This window comes from Sordaria macrospora, chromosome 3 (assembly GCF_033870435.1).
Source record: "Sordaria macrospora chromosome 3, complete sequence".
NCBI classification, from domain to species: Eukaryota; Fungi; Ascomycota; class Sordariomycetes; order Sordariales; family Sordariaceae; genus Sordaria; species Sordaria macrospora.
The window spans coordinates 1,713,843-1,729,179 of NC_089373.1; the positions used below are offsets into that span (position 1 = coordinate 1,713,843).

The 15,337-nt window shown below is 51.5% G+C and overlaps 6 protein-coding genes across 6 annotated transcripts; 2 read left to right on the forward strand and 4 right to left on the reverse strand.

The window, feature by feature from the left end:
- Positions 1–83: 83 nt before the first annotated feature.
- SMAC4_03739 (uncharacterized protein) lies at positions 84–3,049 on the reverse strand. Its single transcript, XM_003347594.2, has 4 exons — positions 2,619–3,049; positions 2,300–2,537; positions 1,635–2,234; positions 84–1,556 (listed from the first exon to the last, which is right to left on the reverse strand). Exons 1-4 carry the CDS (start codon positions 2,853–2,855, stop codon positions 1,195–1,197), a joined length of 1,437 nt encoding a protein of 478 aa, XP_003347642.1. The 5' UTR covers positions 2,856–3,049; the 3' UTR covers positions 84–1,194.
- Positions 3,050–5,111: 2,062 nt separating this feature from the next.
- On the reverse strand, positions 5,112–6,226 carry SMAC4_03738 (uncharacterized protein). Its single transcript, XM_003347593.2, has 2 exons — positions 5,762–6,226; positions 5,112–5,659 (listed from the first exon to the last, which is right to left on the reverse strand). Exons 1-2 carry the CDS (start codon positions 6,164–6,166, stop codon positions 5,135–5,137), a joined length of 930 nt encoding a protein of 309 aa, XP_003347641.1. The 5' UTR covers positions 6,167–6,226; the 3' UTR covers positions 5,112–5,134.
- Positions 6,227–6,854: 628 nt separating this feature from the next.
- Positions 6,855–9,882, reverse strand: SMAC4_03737 (uncharacterized protein). Its single transcript, XM_003347592.2, has 3 exons — positions 9,085–9,882; positions 8,619–9,002; positions 6,855–8,536 (listed from the first exon to the last, which is right to left on the reverse strand). The coding sequence occupies exons 1-3, from the start codon at positions 9,280–9,282 to the stop codon at positions 7,214–7,216; spliced, it is 1,905 nt and encodes a 634-aa protein (XP_003347640.1). The 5' UTR covers positions 9,283–9,882; the 3' UTR covers positions 6,855–7,213.
- A 599-nt stretch (positions 9,883–10,481) lies between these two features.
- On the reverse strand, positions 10,482–11,859 carry SMAC4_03736 (uncharacterized protein). The gene is made up of 3 exons (XM_003347591.2): positions 11,689–11,859; positions 11,379–11,621; positions 10,482–11,318 (listed from the first exon to the last, which is right to left on the reverse strand). Exons 1-3 carry the CDS (start codon positions 11,734–11,736, stop codon positions 11,130–11,132), a joined length of 480 nt encoding a protein of 159 aa, XP_003347639.1. The 5' UTR covers positions 11,737–11,859; the 3' UTR covers positions 10,482–11,129.
- A 1,011-nt stretch (positions 11,860–12,870) lies between these two features.
- On the forward strand, positions 12,871–13,716 carry SMAC4_03735 (uncharacterized protein; the record flags this gene model as incomplete). The annotated part of the gene is made up of 3 exons (XM_003347590.2): positions 12,871–12,924; positions 13,014–13,404; positions 13,525–13,716. 3 exons carry the CDS (start codon positions 12,871–12,873, stop codon positions 13,539–13,541), a joined length of 462 nt encoding a protein of 153 aa, XP_003347638.1. The 3' UTR covers positions 13,542–13,716.
- Positions 13,717–14,149: 433 nt separating this feature from the next.
- SMAC4_03734 (uncharacterized protein) lies at positions 14,150–14,455 on the forward strand (the record flags this gene model as incomplete). Its single annotated transcript, XM_003347589.2, has 2 exons — positions 14,150–14,200; positions 14,270–14,455. The coding sequence occupies 2 exons, from the start codon at positions 14,150–14,152 to the stop codon at positions 14,453–14,455; spliced, it is 237 nt and encodes a 78-aa protein (XP_003347637.2).
- Between the last annotated feature and the right edge of the window lie 882 nt (positions 14,456–15,337).

The following is a 15,337-nucleotide window of genomic DNA, read 5'->3' on the forward strand; positions in this document are numbered from 1 at the left end:
ATTTCGAACCAAATACCTTGAAATCTCACTCACTAAACGACGAAACATCCGGCTTCGGAGCCGGAGCAGTCCCCGGAGCAGTCATAACCGCTGTCGACTCCTCATCAGCCTCAGCCCTTATACGAAGAACAACCGTTCCCTTTTCTTCTCGGCCAGCAACAACGAGACATTCACACGCCATCCGTATCTGATCTTCCGGTCGACCCCGCCATGGTTGAGGACAGTGTTCCATCATGGGCTGCGCCCTGACTTGTACCGCTCTTCGTCGGTTTTGTTGTCTGCTGCCCAGGGGCAGCCGGGGAAGGGCTCTGCTGGCTTTGCTGGCTCTGGTTGTGGCTGTGGCTGTGGCTGATATCGCTGCCGCTGGCTGCTCATCGTTGTCATCCATCGACTTCGCACGCTTCGCACGCTCCGATATGGTTGTGGTAGTCACCGTCATGGTCGTCGGAATGATGGTTCTGGTAACCGTTCGGGTGGTTGTGATGATGATTGTTATGGTGGTCATGTCCGGTAAGCTTCCGGTTCGTATCGGCTTTGTCGGATAGGTCGAGTAACTGAAGGAGGGCATTGTCCTCGCACCTATCTCGATGCTTGATGCTTCTCTCACGACAAGTGCGTGAAGGGGCTGCGAAGACTGAGTGAACGAGTAGTAGGAGACTCCAGGAGAGAAAGTGCGTCAGATTCATGGTGGTCAGGAGTTGGCGCTTGCGCTTTGGTCGATACAGCTTACTGGCTGACCCCAACATCTCGCCCGATCATGGGCATACATCTTATAAACGGGTTGGCAGTCATTTCGAAAACTGTCAGTGACGTGTGCGAGTGCGCCGAGCTGGCAGATATCATGACTGGGGGTTTGAGCTGGAATGCTAACCTCCCTCCTGCCACCTAGTGTCCCTATCAATTGCCCACATTCTGTGCTACTGGTGCGAGCACCCACGCATTGGAACGAACCCCAAGTACTTTACGCGATCAATATCCCATTCCAATTCCATTTCTCCCTGCTTCTAGAACTTGTGTGGTCTCGTTCATGGCTGTCGCTATCAAGTTCACCAGCCCACTTCCCAGTCTCTACGGGCTTTTCAATCCCCGAAGCATGACGAACGAGGAAAACTGGCTTAAGCCAGACCCTCTCATCCATCCACCTGTCCCTCATCGCAACTCCGAAATCCTTGCCTATAATTAAAGGGTTGGCTCCTACACATGGACCTCTTCGCTCCTAATGTCCACGAGCTTCAACTCAACAACACCATGGGGAGTTCCCTTCGGATCCATGTACACGCGAAAGATCTCCAAGCCAGCCTCAGCGGCAACAGACCTCCATTGATCAAGGCTGCGTTCCTTTCCGCCAATTGGAAGCATCGAAAAGTCCTTAAAAGCAGCGTAAATCTGCTGAGAGGACGGTTGTGAGTCCATACCGGGGTAGTCCGGAGTGATCTGCTCTGAGATGAGGATCCGAGCTTCGCTGGAGAGGAAGCGGGCGACATTTCGCAAGATGTTGGCGCAAACCTGGTCGGAATAATCTCGCATGATGTGGCGCAGATAATAAATGAGGGCGCCTATGATGAGGTGGGGTTAGCGTCATATTTCTTTCGGGACCGAGGATGGAAGGGAAATAATACGCCTGCCTGACTTACCCTTGATGGGACTCTCACGATGAAAGTCCAGCGGCAAAAACCTCACATCCTTGATAAGATCGTCTTCTTGAGCCGCCTTGCTGGCACCCTCCACGACATCTTCCAACTCGTGTACCACACACTGGCTGGCTTTCAACCCATCACGGCCATATTCCTGCAGAAACAACTTCACCGTGTGGCCGCCGCCACCGCCAATATCCACCCAGACCGTTTCCCGGTCAGTTCTCGCAATGGATAGCACCGAGTTCATGTCGTACATGCCGGTGGTTGGCACCCTTGACGAATGGGTGATGGACATGGCTTTCATGAACTCGTTCATACGCTTGGGGTCTTGATTGACCAGTTCGAAGTACTTGAGTTCCGGCTTGCCCTCATGGAAAGTGATGGGGACATGGTTGACCCCGACGGGTTCTCGGCGTCCATATGTGTCGAAGTAGGACGGGAGGCTTGTTGAGACAGAGACAATGTTTGTGTACAAGAGTGCGAACATGGCCGACATCGGGTGTGCCGAGACCAGGCAAAGGGATGTAGGTGTGTGGTAAAGGCCGTCTCGAAACCGGCCAAGGATGGAGGTCGCAGTGAGCATGTTGGAGATGCGAACTGGTAAAAACGGTCGTTAGTTCTCCAAGACTAAAGTCACACACGAGAAGGGGGACGCAACTTACTTAACAGAGCCTCCTCGACGTTAACCTTCTTTGCAAGATCTGCAAATGAAATCTCCGCGCCAGCACCACTAACCTCCTGAGGGACGGGGATCGCGTCAAAGACGCCCCAGTGTTCGAAAAGATTGATGGCTGATGCCGCGCTCATCTGCGCGAATAGTCCCATGATAGCCTCCTGGGGCGGACGGGCACTACCTGAAGGCTTTCCGGCATGTCTGGGGGTAGAATGGATAGCAGCTGGCTGGAGCGTCAGAGGAGATATGTTCCTCTTGTTACTTGGGGGCATTTCTGGCAGTGATGCGCCCGAGTCTGGAGGGGTTACGACACCGACACCATCCTGTAGCCCGGAGGATGCCAGCAACTGCTTCACCTGAGTCAGGATTGAGAAGGCCTCGATTTCGCGGTCGGAGTTTGGACTGGTGTTTTTATAATCGGCTTGGGTATCCTTTTTGTTGAGATATTGGCCAGTGATCTGATGAATAGCCGTCAACGACTTGATGGCGTTCGAGGCGCTGTCGCCTTTTGGAACGCTGCGGATGGCACTCTGCGTTGCATACATCTTTCTCAGCTCTCAAGTCGGCTTCGTAGAAGAGCAAATATCGTAGAGCAGGTTGGATTAGGCGAGGTCGGGTGAGGTGGCCTTGTTTTCTCGTTGGTAGCAGGTCTTGAGGGGGAGCGTCTTTGGGTTCGAGTAGTGGGGGTTGATATATGGTATTCGAGTTGATGTTCTTACTCTTCTTCAGAGGAATGGATGGGCCCAGAACAGGCAAGGGACTGCCACCTAGCTCAGGGCGGCGCGTCGCGAATGTATGCCTTGATTCAAAGGTGAAATCAAATGACACACGGCTCGGGGCCGTGAGCAAGATGGGCAAAGGACATTATCCAGACAGCCTGCCCATGACTGGGTAACCGGAGTTCAAATTTCCAAGGGTCCGGATCGAAGGAGGCGGCGGCACGACGGGTCGGATGTAATGTTGGTTTGAGAGGTGCCATTGTCCCGGGAATTGGCCTTGACAGAGAGTCGGTCGGTCCTTTGTACTTTGTACACACTTCGGCAAACACATAAAGAGCAAAAAGGTAGCAAGGGCATTGTCAATTTGTCAAAGCAAAAGTACTAACGAGCGACGGAAGATGGAATTGGGTATTTGGCAATCAAGTTGCTGTGTGATTGACCGTTGCAGTCCGGGTATCATGGTGACAGCGGTGAACTTGAACTTGAAGTTTTGGTGGGGGAAAATCCGACAATTCGGCCCCCTCGAATGCCTGCTTCAAGATGGCGCAGCAAACATTTTTTCCCAAAGCAAAAAGCCGGCAATTTCAAGTTGGATATGGGGGATTGGGGGCCATAGTAGGTAGAGATGAATGGTGGCCCGATGGGAAAGAGCAAGTTCGATAGAAGTGAAAGCCACCGCCGCGTTCCCGTCCAACGAGACGGCGCCATTCCGTCGCTTGTTCAGTTGTTCACCGGGACCGAGATAAAGGTGAGCCCCACCTATCGGAGCTCAAAGGATTCTCTCATCCCCGAAAACTCAGGTCAGGAGTTGGTTGCTCTTGCCTATCATAGGTAAGTAAAGCCAAGAACCATGGATGAGTTAGTTGATAGACTTCCAACTTCATTATCTTGAACTTGCACTGACATTGTCGGCCAGACCAGGTCTGGGGATTTATTAGGGGCAGGTTGCAGTCGCCAGTCGGTTGTGTCACGATGTCATTATCGTTATTCCCGACCAGACCAGACCACTAAGCTGCATATTTCTGGAATTTCGTACGAATATTCGACATTGACAGATACATATAAAGCTGGATATAATGGGAAAATTCCACCTGGGCATCGTAATAGATCCGACGGTTTGGGCGTTGAGGGAACAACCCGTGGTTATGTTTGCGAGCTGTTGGATCTTCTTGAGCATACGACCACGAACTTCTTCAGGACCATGATTTGAGATAACAGGGCCAAGTTGCTTTCGCCAAGGTATCAATCGGGGTTGACTGCCAGTCTGGACGTTTGCGTTTTTGGATTGTATACCCAGCACCGTGGCCATCAAGCCGCTGGGCTTGGATTTGGAAATTGGAATGGACGAAAGACCGACTCTGTTCTACAGTTAGTAGCGTCACGGATCCTGGCCAGTGCGGGTGCCGTAAGTTGAACGACATCAACCCAGCTGCGTGAACCTACTTTTTACTGTCTACGAGCTTGAAGTTAAAGATCCCGACTCTTTGACACCGAATCCTTCATGCCATGCAATGTCGTTTCGGACGCACCACCATCCCGAATAGACTCAGCTCGGGGGAAAACAACGTGGTCTTCAGCCCGGGTCCGCTGCTCCTCTCCAAGCCGTGACATTGGGGTCTTACACTGTACCATATGTACACCGGGGCCGTAGAGTCGGGCTGTTGATCGGTACGTTCGGTTAGTAGGACTCGGCTACCTAACCAGGGGTTGATTCTTTTTATGAAATATTGCAATTTCTTTGAGGCTCGGTCGCGTTGGTGCAACTTGCGGAGCGTTCGGCCGTGGAGTTTGGATAACCTGCCGTCAACTCAGGACATTCCAAGTCAGTGTCGAAGGTGCGTACCAGACGGTGTTTCGGAAATTACTGAGCTTGAGCTGGCTTGGTCGGGGATAGGGAGATGGATCGATCCCTAGGTAATGAGGCAGTCCGCCATTGGTGTCCTGGTCACACAAAAATGGGTAGAAAAGAAAACGAAGCCTCTGGGAGTAATAACGACAATTATGTATTACAGCCGGTCCGGTCGGTCTCCCGTCTAAAAGCCGTAGACGACCTACTTTGTACCGAACCGACATACCTAGCCAAAGCCAGTCAGTCCCATCCCAAATCAAAGCCAAAACTCAAACCCAGTGCGCTTATCAAAGATCAAGTTCAACCAGCCCGCCAACCTGATACCGCCCTTGATGATACTGCGCTCCACGACCTCGGCCGCGCCCTTGTAGTAATCACCACCAGCACCAGCACCAATCTCGGTGCCGTTAAGCTGGTTTCCAGGAATCTTCATGACGTAGTGGCAGACCTCCTCATTGCCGTCCTGGGCCCACGCGGCAGCCGCGCGCTCGGCGCCCTTCCTGTTGGCAGGCAGCCTGTGGTTCCGCAACCACCTGCGGACGTCCCTGCGGTAGCTGCCCTGGTTGATCTTGGCGGCGAGGTTGTTGGCCCAGCCCAAAAAGTCGGCGTTGGTGATGTTGGCGGCGCTGGTGGGCGGGGAGATGCCCAGCATGGTGTTGGGGATCGAGGTGTCCCACGCCGCGTGCAGGTTGGTCTTGTAGCCGTCGAAGAAGACGGTCACGTTGTTGGCGCCCTCGCCGAAAGCTTCGGTGTGCAGGGGCTGGGCGATGTCGCCGAGAAACTGTGAACAAGGGTTAGTTTGAGACAGTTTTATCGGATTGATGATGGGAACTGAACCCGGGAAGTGAATGGAACTTTTGGATGGAAGGAAGGGGGAACGAACGTGGATGATGAACTTAAGAGCCTGCGTCCTCTGCTCGGCGGCGAGTTCCTTGTTCTGCACACGCTCGGTGTAGTTTCCAATGGCAGAAACGACGCAACCCTCAGGCGGGCAATCCTCGGGAAGGATCAAGTGGCAGCTCTCGGGGGGAGGAGCGTCATGGCCGTTGACAAAGTGAAGACCGCTGGACCAAGCATTGCCTTCCTCGTAGCGGAAAGAGTCGGCCCACGAGGCAATGTTGCCCATGTAAGTCGTCGACTTGTCGCCCAGGATGGCCTGGACCTGCTTCACAGTATTGGGGGTGAGATACTGCTGAGCGACAGACGCGACGGTGGCATGGCCGAGCTTGCCCCAGGCGCTGACGGCCGCGGCCTGGAGGACGACGGGGAGGACGACGAAGGTCTTCATGATGGGCGGCGTCGCTGAGGATGACGAGAGTGCTGAAGAAGAGACTCTGAGGAGACCGTGAGGAGGCCGTGAGGTTATACGGTGCGGCGCCGGCGACCATTTTAAAGCCAATTCATCTTAAAGGGATACCCATATCTGCCGGTGGCAAGCCCGGAGTTGTGTCCATGATAGCACTAGTTGGTTGCAAAAACCAAGTGGTTGGAATCGGTCTATTCCGCGGGTTGTGGGGTTAATGGACGGCAATAACACGGCTCACACGGATGTCGGATCCCCGAAAAGGAAGCTGCGAAGAACGCTTGGAATCGGCCGGCGCCGATCATTTTAGGTCTCACCGTCCCGATACTATGGGCCCCCAGCCGGGGCGGGTACGGGACATCGTGGACGGAACCTGACGCCGCAATGGGTCGGAAGAGAATGCAAGCAGTGGAGCTCTGGTAGGTAAACCCGTCCGTGTTCCGTACATTACGATGATATATGTAGGTCCGAAGATGCAAAGAGGCGGACGACAGGACGGGGGCAAGAGGACGGACATCGGCTAAGTAGGTACCCGGCGCCCACGTGACAGTTAGTGTACACTATCCGAATTTGGCAGGTGCAGTAACATCACCCCTGTGTTCGATAACTTTGATGTTATCGTGGAGATCTTTATCCCGCGCCAACAACTACCAACTTTCGAAGCACTTTTTGTCCTAGGTGTTTGACCTGTCATCGTCGTAAGTAGTGTCCTAGGATCCTTGAGACGAATGCGACTGGTTTGGTAGTATTATGATATCGAACTCCAGCATGCTGTGTGAGCACTATCTGCACAGCTGTTTATCACAGTGCCCTCACGCGATTTTCTTAACACGGAATGTCCTGCGGTAACGACCCTGACAGAGTGAAGCATCTTTGCCCCGGTCATTGTCGAAGAAAGTCATCTTCGCGCAAGAAACTTGCGGTCATTTGCCCAAGGAAAACCAACAACCAGCAAACAACCAAACACGCATCTTCAATTCCAAATTTCCATAACGACCCAACATCCCCCGGAATGACACTGCGAGGAATCCCTTAGATGTGTGGGAAAATCTGCAACCAGTCCGGAACGAAGTAAATGCCATAAGCCATGTGACGAACACTGATAAACGACTCCACAATGAGATACCCTCGAACGACAATGAAAAACAACAGGAATATGATGGCCAGGAAGAAGTACCAGGCATTCAAGAACCGCGTGAACCAAAGATGGGACGTCTGATAGCCCAGCCGGTGGTACTGGAAGTGATACCGCTGGAGCAAGACAACTTGGAAGCGATACCAGAGCACAGCCGGAACGGTGGCCATCATGGTCACGCTCGCAACCTTCCAGATGATGCTTTCGACCCGACCAGGAAAGACCGAGTCCCAGGCTGCTAGGTGGATAGCACCTATCAATACGCTGATAATCGTGCAGACGAACCGGCTCACTCTGCCGATGCCGTTGAAGATGGCATCTAGGAACGCAGCGTACCGTGTGATCACTCTGGGACAGCTTTCCTCACATAGTCCCTTGCGATGGACATCAATGGTGTTTTGCTTGGGCTGTTCGTCGTCTCCAACGTGTTGTTTTTCGTCTTTCCGTTTGGCAACAAGCGGGTTGAGCTTGTCAACCTCAAACTTGAGACTTTGAAACGCAGTCTTGTATGTGAGATTGAGGTACCGATAATGCTGGCCCGTCGACCCATACCTTTGGTATGCGTAGGGCTCAGGTTGCTCAGCAGGTTTAATCTTATACAGTTTTTCAACGACCTTGATGTGCCTCGCTGCTCTTTCTGCACGGCAACGATCAGCCCGGGTGAGACGGATTGAGAGTTTGTCTTCGTCGCGGTTCGAGCGATATGGGGCTTTTATTTTAACCCGCCAGTTGTCCGGACCGTTCCAGATACATCTCCAGTTCGGATGTTGAGACACGGGCATGTGGCCGAACCCGCAAGGAAGTTGCTGGTTAACCTTCAGATCGAAGATTTCTGGATCCCCGATTTGTGGCTGTCTCGGGTCTACCTCCTCAATTCCAACCGGCAGGATTGAGAATTGCGAGCCTGTCGTCGATTGTCCGGATTCTATCAATTGTTCAGGTTCGTTTGCTGGAGTTGGCTGAGGCGTCAATCCTTGGACCATTCGATTGATGGCAATTCGGGTTGTCTCTTGTTTGGTAGGGTTCTCGCTAGTCTCCCGCTTGGAGGCCTTCCATTTTTCTTGTTTCCACTTGAAATTTAGAAAGCCAGTGAAATTCTGTAGGTCACAGAACTGTTCCTGAACCATCAGTGCCAGTGCATCTTGAAAGCCCTCAGTATCCCGTTTATCTTTGAACTCGTCGGGCCTAACAAAAACAGGTTGTTGCACATCAAGTGGTTTCTGAGGAAGTGTTAGTGGCATATTGGCTTGAGACCGAAAGGTGAAGGATGGAAGGAGGCAAGTAGGGAGATGCAGAACTCACATTTAACCAGCACAGATACAGCAACATTGCAACCACGACATGGCCAAAGGTGTGCAGTTCCAAGAGAGAAATGGGGTACCCCTCGGCTTTTCTGGCAATGCATTGAATCCCCATCCAAGCAACTTGAACGAGAACTACGCACTTTTGCACCAGTGCCCCTTTGCTCTTGTCCTCAATCACGGTTTTCTCAACCAAGAGCTTATCCAGGTACCCGAGCATAGCAAGCTCTATCACTCCATCGGCCGACAGAGGAAGCATTTCGGGCATGTTGTCGCCATGGAAGTGAAATCGGACGTAGTCAGACGGTTTGATGTCGGAGATGTCGACCTGTAGGCCACCCATGACGACGAAGTAACAGAATTTCATGTCGACCATGGCCGAGGACTACACTTGATGTTAGCCCATACGTCCAAGATGATTATCACAAGAAGACGAATAAGTAGACCTCTTTTATCTGACCACATACCTTTTGCTGTTCGCATGCCTTGCAATTCTTGGGTCTTTGACAATGTCCACATGGATCTCCTTTCTCTTTAGAACTGTTTATAACCTCCTGGAGCCTCTTCTTCAATCGTCTGGCGTCGAGATACTCCTGAAAAGCGAGGGCAAAGACGGCCTCAGGACCCAGGACCGCCACAAATACCAGGGCGGCTTTGATGAACATGAAGCTCCTTTTGCCAGCACCGCCGGGGGGTACAGTTGGGTGAATGGCAGTATAGGCGCAAGCAATCAAGGTGACCAGACATGATATGATGATATCACCGGTACCCCGGATGTTTGGTGAACTCACCCATGGCGGAGCAGGTTTCCCGTTCAGTATGTCTTTGTTATCCCGATTCGCGTAAATGAACTCGCGTACCTCGTCGGTGTTTTTGGCTGCCCACGCGCAGACGACGAAGAGGAAAGTGACGAAGAAGTGACGAAGATTCAAGGGCGATATGGTTTGTGTCTCTCGGATGGTTAGAATAGAAAGCCAGTCGGTCTAGGAATGGCATCCAGAATTGTTCTGAAAGCAGAGCACAGTCGCATATAAGCATGCATTGTCCATCCTTCTCGGAACCAAAGTCATCATGCTGACTGTCTCGGCCCTCTCCTCTCTCCTCATTTTCTGGGCGAAGGACCTTTTGTTTGGTCAACACTCTCGGTTCTCGTCGAGCCTCATCGCTTATTGCAAGCCCAGGTTGATTTGTGAAAAACTCTGTCAAGTTGATGATCTTGCCCAGGCCCGGTTAATCTTGCTTCATAGGAGTAACACATGGCCTATCACCCTTCAACACAAAGCAAAGCCTGCAAGTTTGGCAGGTCTCGAACGTAGAGCAGCCCGCGACAAAGAAGGCGTCGAATGGCTTCTCTGACAGATCGACTGCGCATATGCAACCAGGGTCTCACGGGTCCTTCTGGCTGACTCGAGCCTGGAATACCATCAGCCGCAGTATCCGACGGGACGGCTTTGGGAATGGCTGCGTGTCTGAGTAGCTGCGAAGAAGATACACAGTGGATGCCCGGATGCCCGACACAAGTAAGGCTTCCAATCTCAAGGGAACACGGATGTCCGTATCGCGCTCGCTGCCAGGCTCGGGAGTCAGGACAGCCAGCAAAGCCCATCAAACGTGTCCTTTGACCATCCTTTAACCATGCAAGGCTCTTTGCGGGAGATTTCATGATGAGGAGGAGGGAGAGCCAGTGAGCGAACTCCTATCCACATCTCCATAATGCAGCAGTGCCTTTTTGCTGACTTGATGAAGCGCTACCTCTGTCCGGGCAAGAGAATGAGGACTTTGATGACAAGAAGCTCTCTCATTTGACTGTGGTGTTCTAATTGACGTGGCAGCAAGAGCCTCACGCGAGGGCGAAAGAGTGCATGGGTCATGATGGTGGCACGCCGATGAAAGGGTCACCGCTTGATGATGCGGGCAATGCATTTGTTGGCTTGAGGGGGGCATGGTGAATGTCCCCGCCGGTGTGAGCCAGTGAGAGCCTCAAGACGAGATGGGTCTCTCCTTGGCTTTCGTGTCTTCCGATTGCGTGGCGGCAAGAGCCTTATGCAACAGCGAAGGATTGTACGGTAAGTGATGGGCATGCGACGAAAGGCTCGCCGGTCGATGGTGCAAGCATTCAACTCATGTTGTTCACGAGCCCATCTACATGTTAAGAATGTTTTGAGAAGTGGAAAAGCAAAGGAAGACAAGACGGATGAACACAACCAAGCTTGGGAAATAAATTGTAGTCGGCAGGGGCACGTGGGGAAGAAAGAAGGTGACGCTCCGCTGGATCTGGCTCGAATAAAGGAAGTTGGTGGCTTTCGATTGCGACTGTCACAAGAAACAGAAAAAGATTGCTATATGAAGAGGAAACATGATACACCCATTCCCGGCGTGGCGGCGGTCTGGCACGGGTACAAACGGCCCCGGACGCCCCCACAAACCGGGAGAGTGGAGATATCGATCCGGCCCCGCATGCACCCCGACCATCACCTCGCATCGTTCTATTCCCACCCTTGAGCCTGAACACTTAACACTTCTCAGACCTCACAACTACACTCCATCCGTCGTTCATCTTAATCTCTCCGCGGATCCCGTACATGACCAAAGGACCATTCTCACTTTCTTTCCTCGTTCTGTAGCAGCGCGCGTCGTTCCTGAGCTTATCGACCACATCGGCGATTACTTGATACGAGTCAAGTCCCTTGGTGTAGTAGTTCTGATCATGCAACATTGTTGTCAGAAAGATGAAGTATTTCATACCTATGGATGTACTCACATCATTACACCAAAACACAGCAGTGTCATGACTGCACGCAATCCTCCCGCAAGCGTTCGGTCCAGGCCCGTTCACAGGCTTGCCTCCAACACCTCTCAGGTAGCGGATGTTCTCCGAAACACCAATCGGTACACCCCATTGGTTGTTTGTGGCCCGGTCTGAAGGACAGTAAACTTCCATGCGGGCACGGTTTTCCTTCCTGTCATTGAGGCCTGTGGGCGGCAGGACGATGGCATCAACCGCCTGTGATACCAGGGTTAGATGAGCCAGAAAGCGCGAGTCTGGGGAAAACAGAAGTTTTGCGACTCACTGGAAGAACGGAGACAAGGGCCAGGCGCAAGATGTTGGAGAGAAGCATTGTTGCTACTTGTTACTTGGTGGTGTGCCAGGGGTAGTGGACGGGATGAACGGTTGATCGTGATGCTGAGACACGGGACAAAATGAGGTTGCATGTTTTTTTTGTCCCAACATCATCACGGCAGCCGGTCCAATTTATGTTGGTACAAAAGTGCGTAAAATGTAAAAAGTCCGCAGAAACCAGAGCGCCCAGAGTAAAGCACGAAGGGTTTGTTGCGCAAGATGTTTGCTATGCTCTGGCTAACCCACCAACACCCACGCCACCAACAAAGATCCTTCGGTTTGCCCTCCCCTCGATCACAGTAACTCCAAGGGGAAGAATTATGCTCACTTTTCAAAACGCATCAATATTCATGTAGGCATTGGTTCATTCCTTCCTTCTGCGTTAGTTGATTTGGAATGGTGCTATCTTTGAGGCCGATATCGCGACATGGTGGCTGGGAGGCAGGAGGAACACCCACCTTTTCTGTTGAAGTGGAAGGTAGGGTCCATTTGGGAAATTACCCCCGGTAAGCCTAGGAAGGAGAATTGGACACTCCAACCTGATTTGGAAGCCACGGAAGAGTTGAAAGCCACACTCAGTCGGTCCGATGAACGTCGAAGTGCCGCCTTGTCAAGTTCCCTCCCACTTGCAACCAACAGCCAGACAACTGCAGACCTCCAACCTTCGAGTCTGACAACTAAAAGTCTTTGCAGCCACTTTGCTTTGTGCCGCCGACAGTTGTTATATCTTAGGCGTTGTCCACAAATAACAGTCGTGCTAGGTCTTGTGGTTCCATTCTACCTTCTTTCGAGAGTTCTGGTTTTCATTGACAAGGCTCCTCAACAATTTTGACGCGCGCTTCTCATATCCAACGCCTTAATGCAATGGGACGAGTTACTATTTTGTCCTGCAATGGTTGGTCATGTAGGGCCCTTCCGCCGATATGGTCTTCAAGATGATGGGCAACATCATCAAGCGTCTCTATAAAGTCACTATGATTGCCAGTGCCATCATGCCTCAAGTCATCAACCACTCACTCATCAGTTGACTATTCACAACACGCTCTTCAAGTTCCGCCTTCTACCACTCTACTTGATCATCGCCATCCTATTGCAAAGTCACACTGCATCTGCTGACATACAATATCCCAATATGCCGTCCAAGAGCGCCATGTTCTTTTGGGTTTCACTGTTTTTCATCGTACAGGTATGTATATCCCTTTTAGCCTTGTATCCATACACCCCTAACACTTGGCACTGGGCGTAAACTAACTTGGCTCCCTTGTCTTTTCACAGTTTGCTCCCATCCCGGTCGCTGCTGTCGACGCCGCTTCTTCCTTCCAAACGCAAACTCTGCCAGCAAACTCCCCGCCGACTTCGAGTTTGGGCCCCATTGTCAAGAGAGATGACAACAAGGACATCAAAGATCAACATGGGTGGATGTTCAATAATTGCGACCCAACCGATCAGGACGTAGGCATCGTAAGCAAGGGGCGGCGAATTGTCCCGGCAGTAATAGGGAATGTCCAAGCGGGACAGGAACATTTAAAGAAGTTGCTGCAAAAGAACCCGAAAAATACACCAGACAACCAGAAATGGGTGGTAGGCGCCAAGGACAATAACTGCGGCCTGGTTACCTGTGTGAAGGACACCGTGATCCACTTTTGCAACTACAATTCTGAGGTCAGTATGTTTCTTCATCTCCCATTGCGGCCCTTTTGGTTACTTTCTTGATTTTTCTTCCTCCATGGCTTTTCCCATTCAGTTGCTGGAGCTCGTGTTCTAACGCGCCTCATACAACCAACAGACAAGTATAGGATTTAAAGATTGGGAGCCTATAATTTATGGTGTTGAACGGGTTTTGGGTGACTCCGAATGCGCGAGAAAGGGTGGCAAGGTTTGCGGAGAGGCGGTTTTTAATAAAGGATGGACTGTTGTTGTGAGTGGGGACAAATGCTAACGACGGTAATGGAGCGGCAGCCTGGTAATATACGAAGAGGTGGAAGGCCACGATCAAAGGCCTGGGAATATGTCGAGGATGACATAAAGATGCTGATTGGAAAGGTGACTTTCATTGTTTTTTGGACGGGATGCAGTTTCACATCGATTTCATTTCATATTTTTTGGTTCATCGGTCTGCAGAGCCGTTTTTGAGTATTTAATGGTCCTTTGTATGCGGGTTCTATGTGAAAGGGAACAATTTCCGTTTTGGACGTGGTTTGGTCGCAAGTTGTTTCACGGCTTTTGGTGTCGTTGTGCTTGGTCGGATTCGGGGTGTTCTTTCTCAGATGCCTTGCCTCTTATTGATGGCCCCAGTGGTGATTTAAGAGGCTGTCTCACGCCTGGCTTGTCGCTTGCCGGAGGACTCAAAATCACATAAGATATTTTCCAAACAGACTGGCATTCCCAAACCAAGTTTGATAACATCCACCATGTTCTTACCTAGCATCGTCCTCCAACTGGTCATTGTGGCCTGCTTCCCAGTAAGCCCCTCATCCCACCCTTATTGATCAGACTACGCCCACTAACAACTCCACCACACTACTCACCAGCTCCTCACCACCGCTCAGTTCACCACTTCCCTAGTACTGGACCCCAACGCCGAACTACCTCTCAAGCTTCGTAATCAGAATGAAGATCTCGACACAACCGTAACCACAACCCCCATGGGCCCCGACCAAAACCCATCCCCAGCCAAAACCCTGCTGGCACCTCCCACCACCGTCATCGCCGCCTGAGGCATGAGCCCCACGTACACCCCTCCCTACCTGGGCATGTTGTGCCCCGGTCAAGACTCATGGGCCTGGGGCTCGGGTCCCCAGGCAAGCGTGGCCATAAATCAGCTCAGCGTGAAAACGGGCGGGTGGCCATGGAATCCCAAGGCGAATAATACCCACTCGAGGATATGTGTAATTATGATGTGAGTTTACCTAATTTCAATTTTTTAATTTTTTTTTTGACAGCAGTTGCCCTATCTACCTGTACGCGAATCGCTCGCTGACACTCCCTAAATGGAAACCAAACAGCCACGACGAGACCGAACAATCTCACACTACGTCTACATTGCCAATCTGGCTGGTATGCTATATAAGAACACAAGCTGTTGGGCTACAGGCGTTGGTGGAGAGTATCCTTTGAGGGACCCATGTGGGCTGTGTGACGAACCGTTATAAGCACAGGAGTATTATCGCTGGGATAGAACAATAGAGTAACGGAGTAGTAGCCGAAAGGTACTGGTAGATTGTGATAGCTATTGCTTGCTGAAGAACCAGGTATAACGAAGGCCGGGAGGCCTTCTTATATACTGGTCTTCAACCCCGTCCCGTGGTCCCGTAGACTCGGGACCCCGGGTCCTATCTGATTGGTCAATCTATCTAGCTTACATGAGGCTCAACGATTGGATCGTAACAGGCTGGTCAAAGGTGAGATTTTTACTGATTCGACTTGGAGCGTTTTCATTAGGGGGGAGGATTGCAAGCAGCGCGCAAAGGATATTTAAAAGAAAGGGGCTGAGGAATATGTAAGATATGTATGTGGTAGTTGTAATACTGGTTAGGTATGTTGTGGATGTGGTGTTATGTGGTGTGGCGTTGTTGATACCCGTGCTGCCGGCTTGGGCT

Coding starts and splice junctions, on each gene's coding strand:
- SMAC4_03739 (XM_003347594.2), bottom strand. CDS start 2,855: ATGTATGCAACGCAGAGTGCCATCCGCAGCGTTCCAAAAGGCGACAGC. Junction 2,538..2,618: donor TACAGGATGGTGTCGGTGTC/GTAACCCCTCCA, acceptor CTGACGCTCCAG/CCAGCTGCTATCCATTCTAC. Junction 2,235..2,299: donor CGTCGAGGAGGCTCTGTTAA/GTAAGTTGCGTC, acceptor CGTTTTTACCAG/TTCGCATCTCCAACATGCTC.
- SMAC4_03737 (XM_003347592.2), bottom strand. CDS start 9,282: ATGTTCATCAAAGCCGCCCTGGTATTTGTGGCGGTCCTGGGTCCTGAG. Junction 9,003..9,084: donor AGGCATGCGAACAGCAAAAG/GTATGTGGTCAG, acceptor CATCAAGTGTAG/TCCTCGGCCATGGTCGACAT. Junction 8,537..8,618: donor TGTATCTGTGCTGGTTAAAT/GTGAGTTCTGCA, acceptor ACACTTCCTCAG/AAACCACTTGATGTGCAACA.
- SMAC4_03736 (XM_003347591.2), bottom strand. CDS start 11,736: ATGCTTCTCTCCAACATCTTGCGCCTGGCCCTTGTCTCCGTTCTTCCA. Junction 11,622..11,688: donor CCCTTGTCTCCGTTCTTCCA/GTGAGTCGCAAA, acceptor CTGGTATCACAG/GCGGTTGATGCCATCGTCCT. Junction 11,319..11,378: donor CTGTGTTTTGGTGTAATGAT/GTGAGTACATCC, acceptor TTGCATGATCAG/AACTACTACACCAAGGGACT.
- SMAC4_03738 (XM_003347593.2), bottom strand. CDS start 6,166: ATGAAGACCTTCGTCGTCCTCCCCGTCGTCCTCCAGGCCGCGGCCGTC. Junction 5,660..5,761: donor CTCTTAAGTTCATCATCCAC/GTTCGTTCCCCC, acceptor CCTTGTTCACAG/TTTCTCGGCGACATCGCCCA.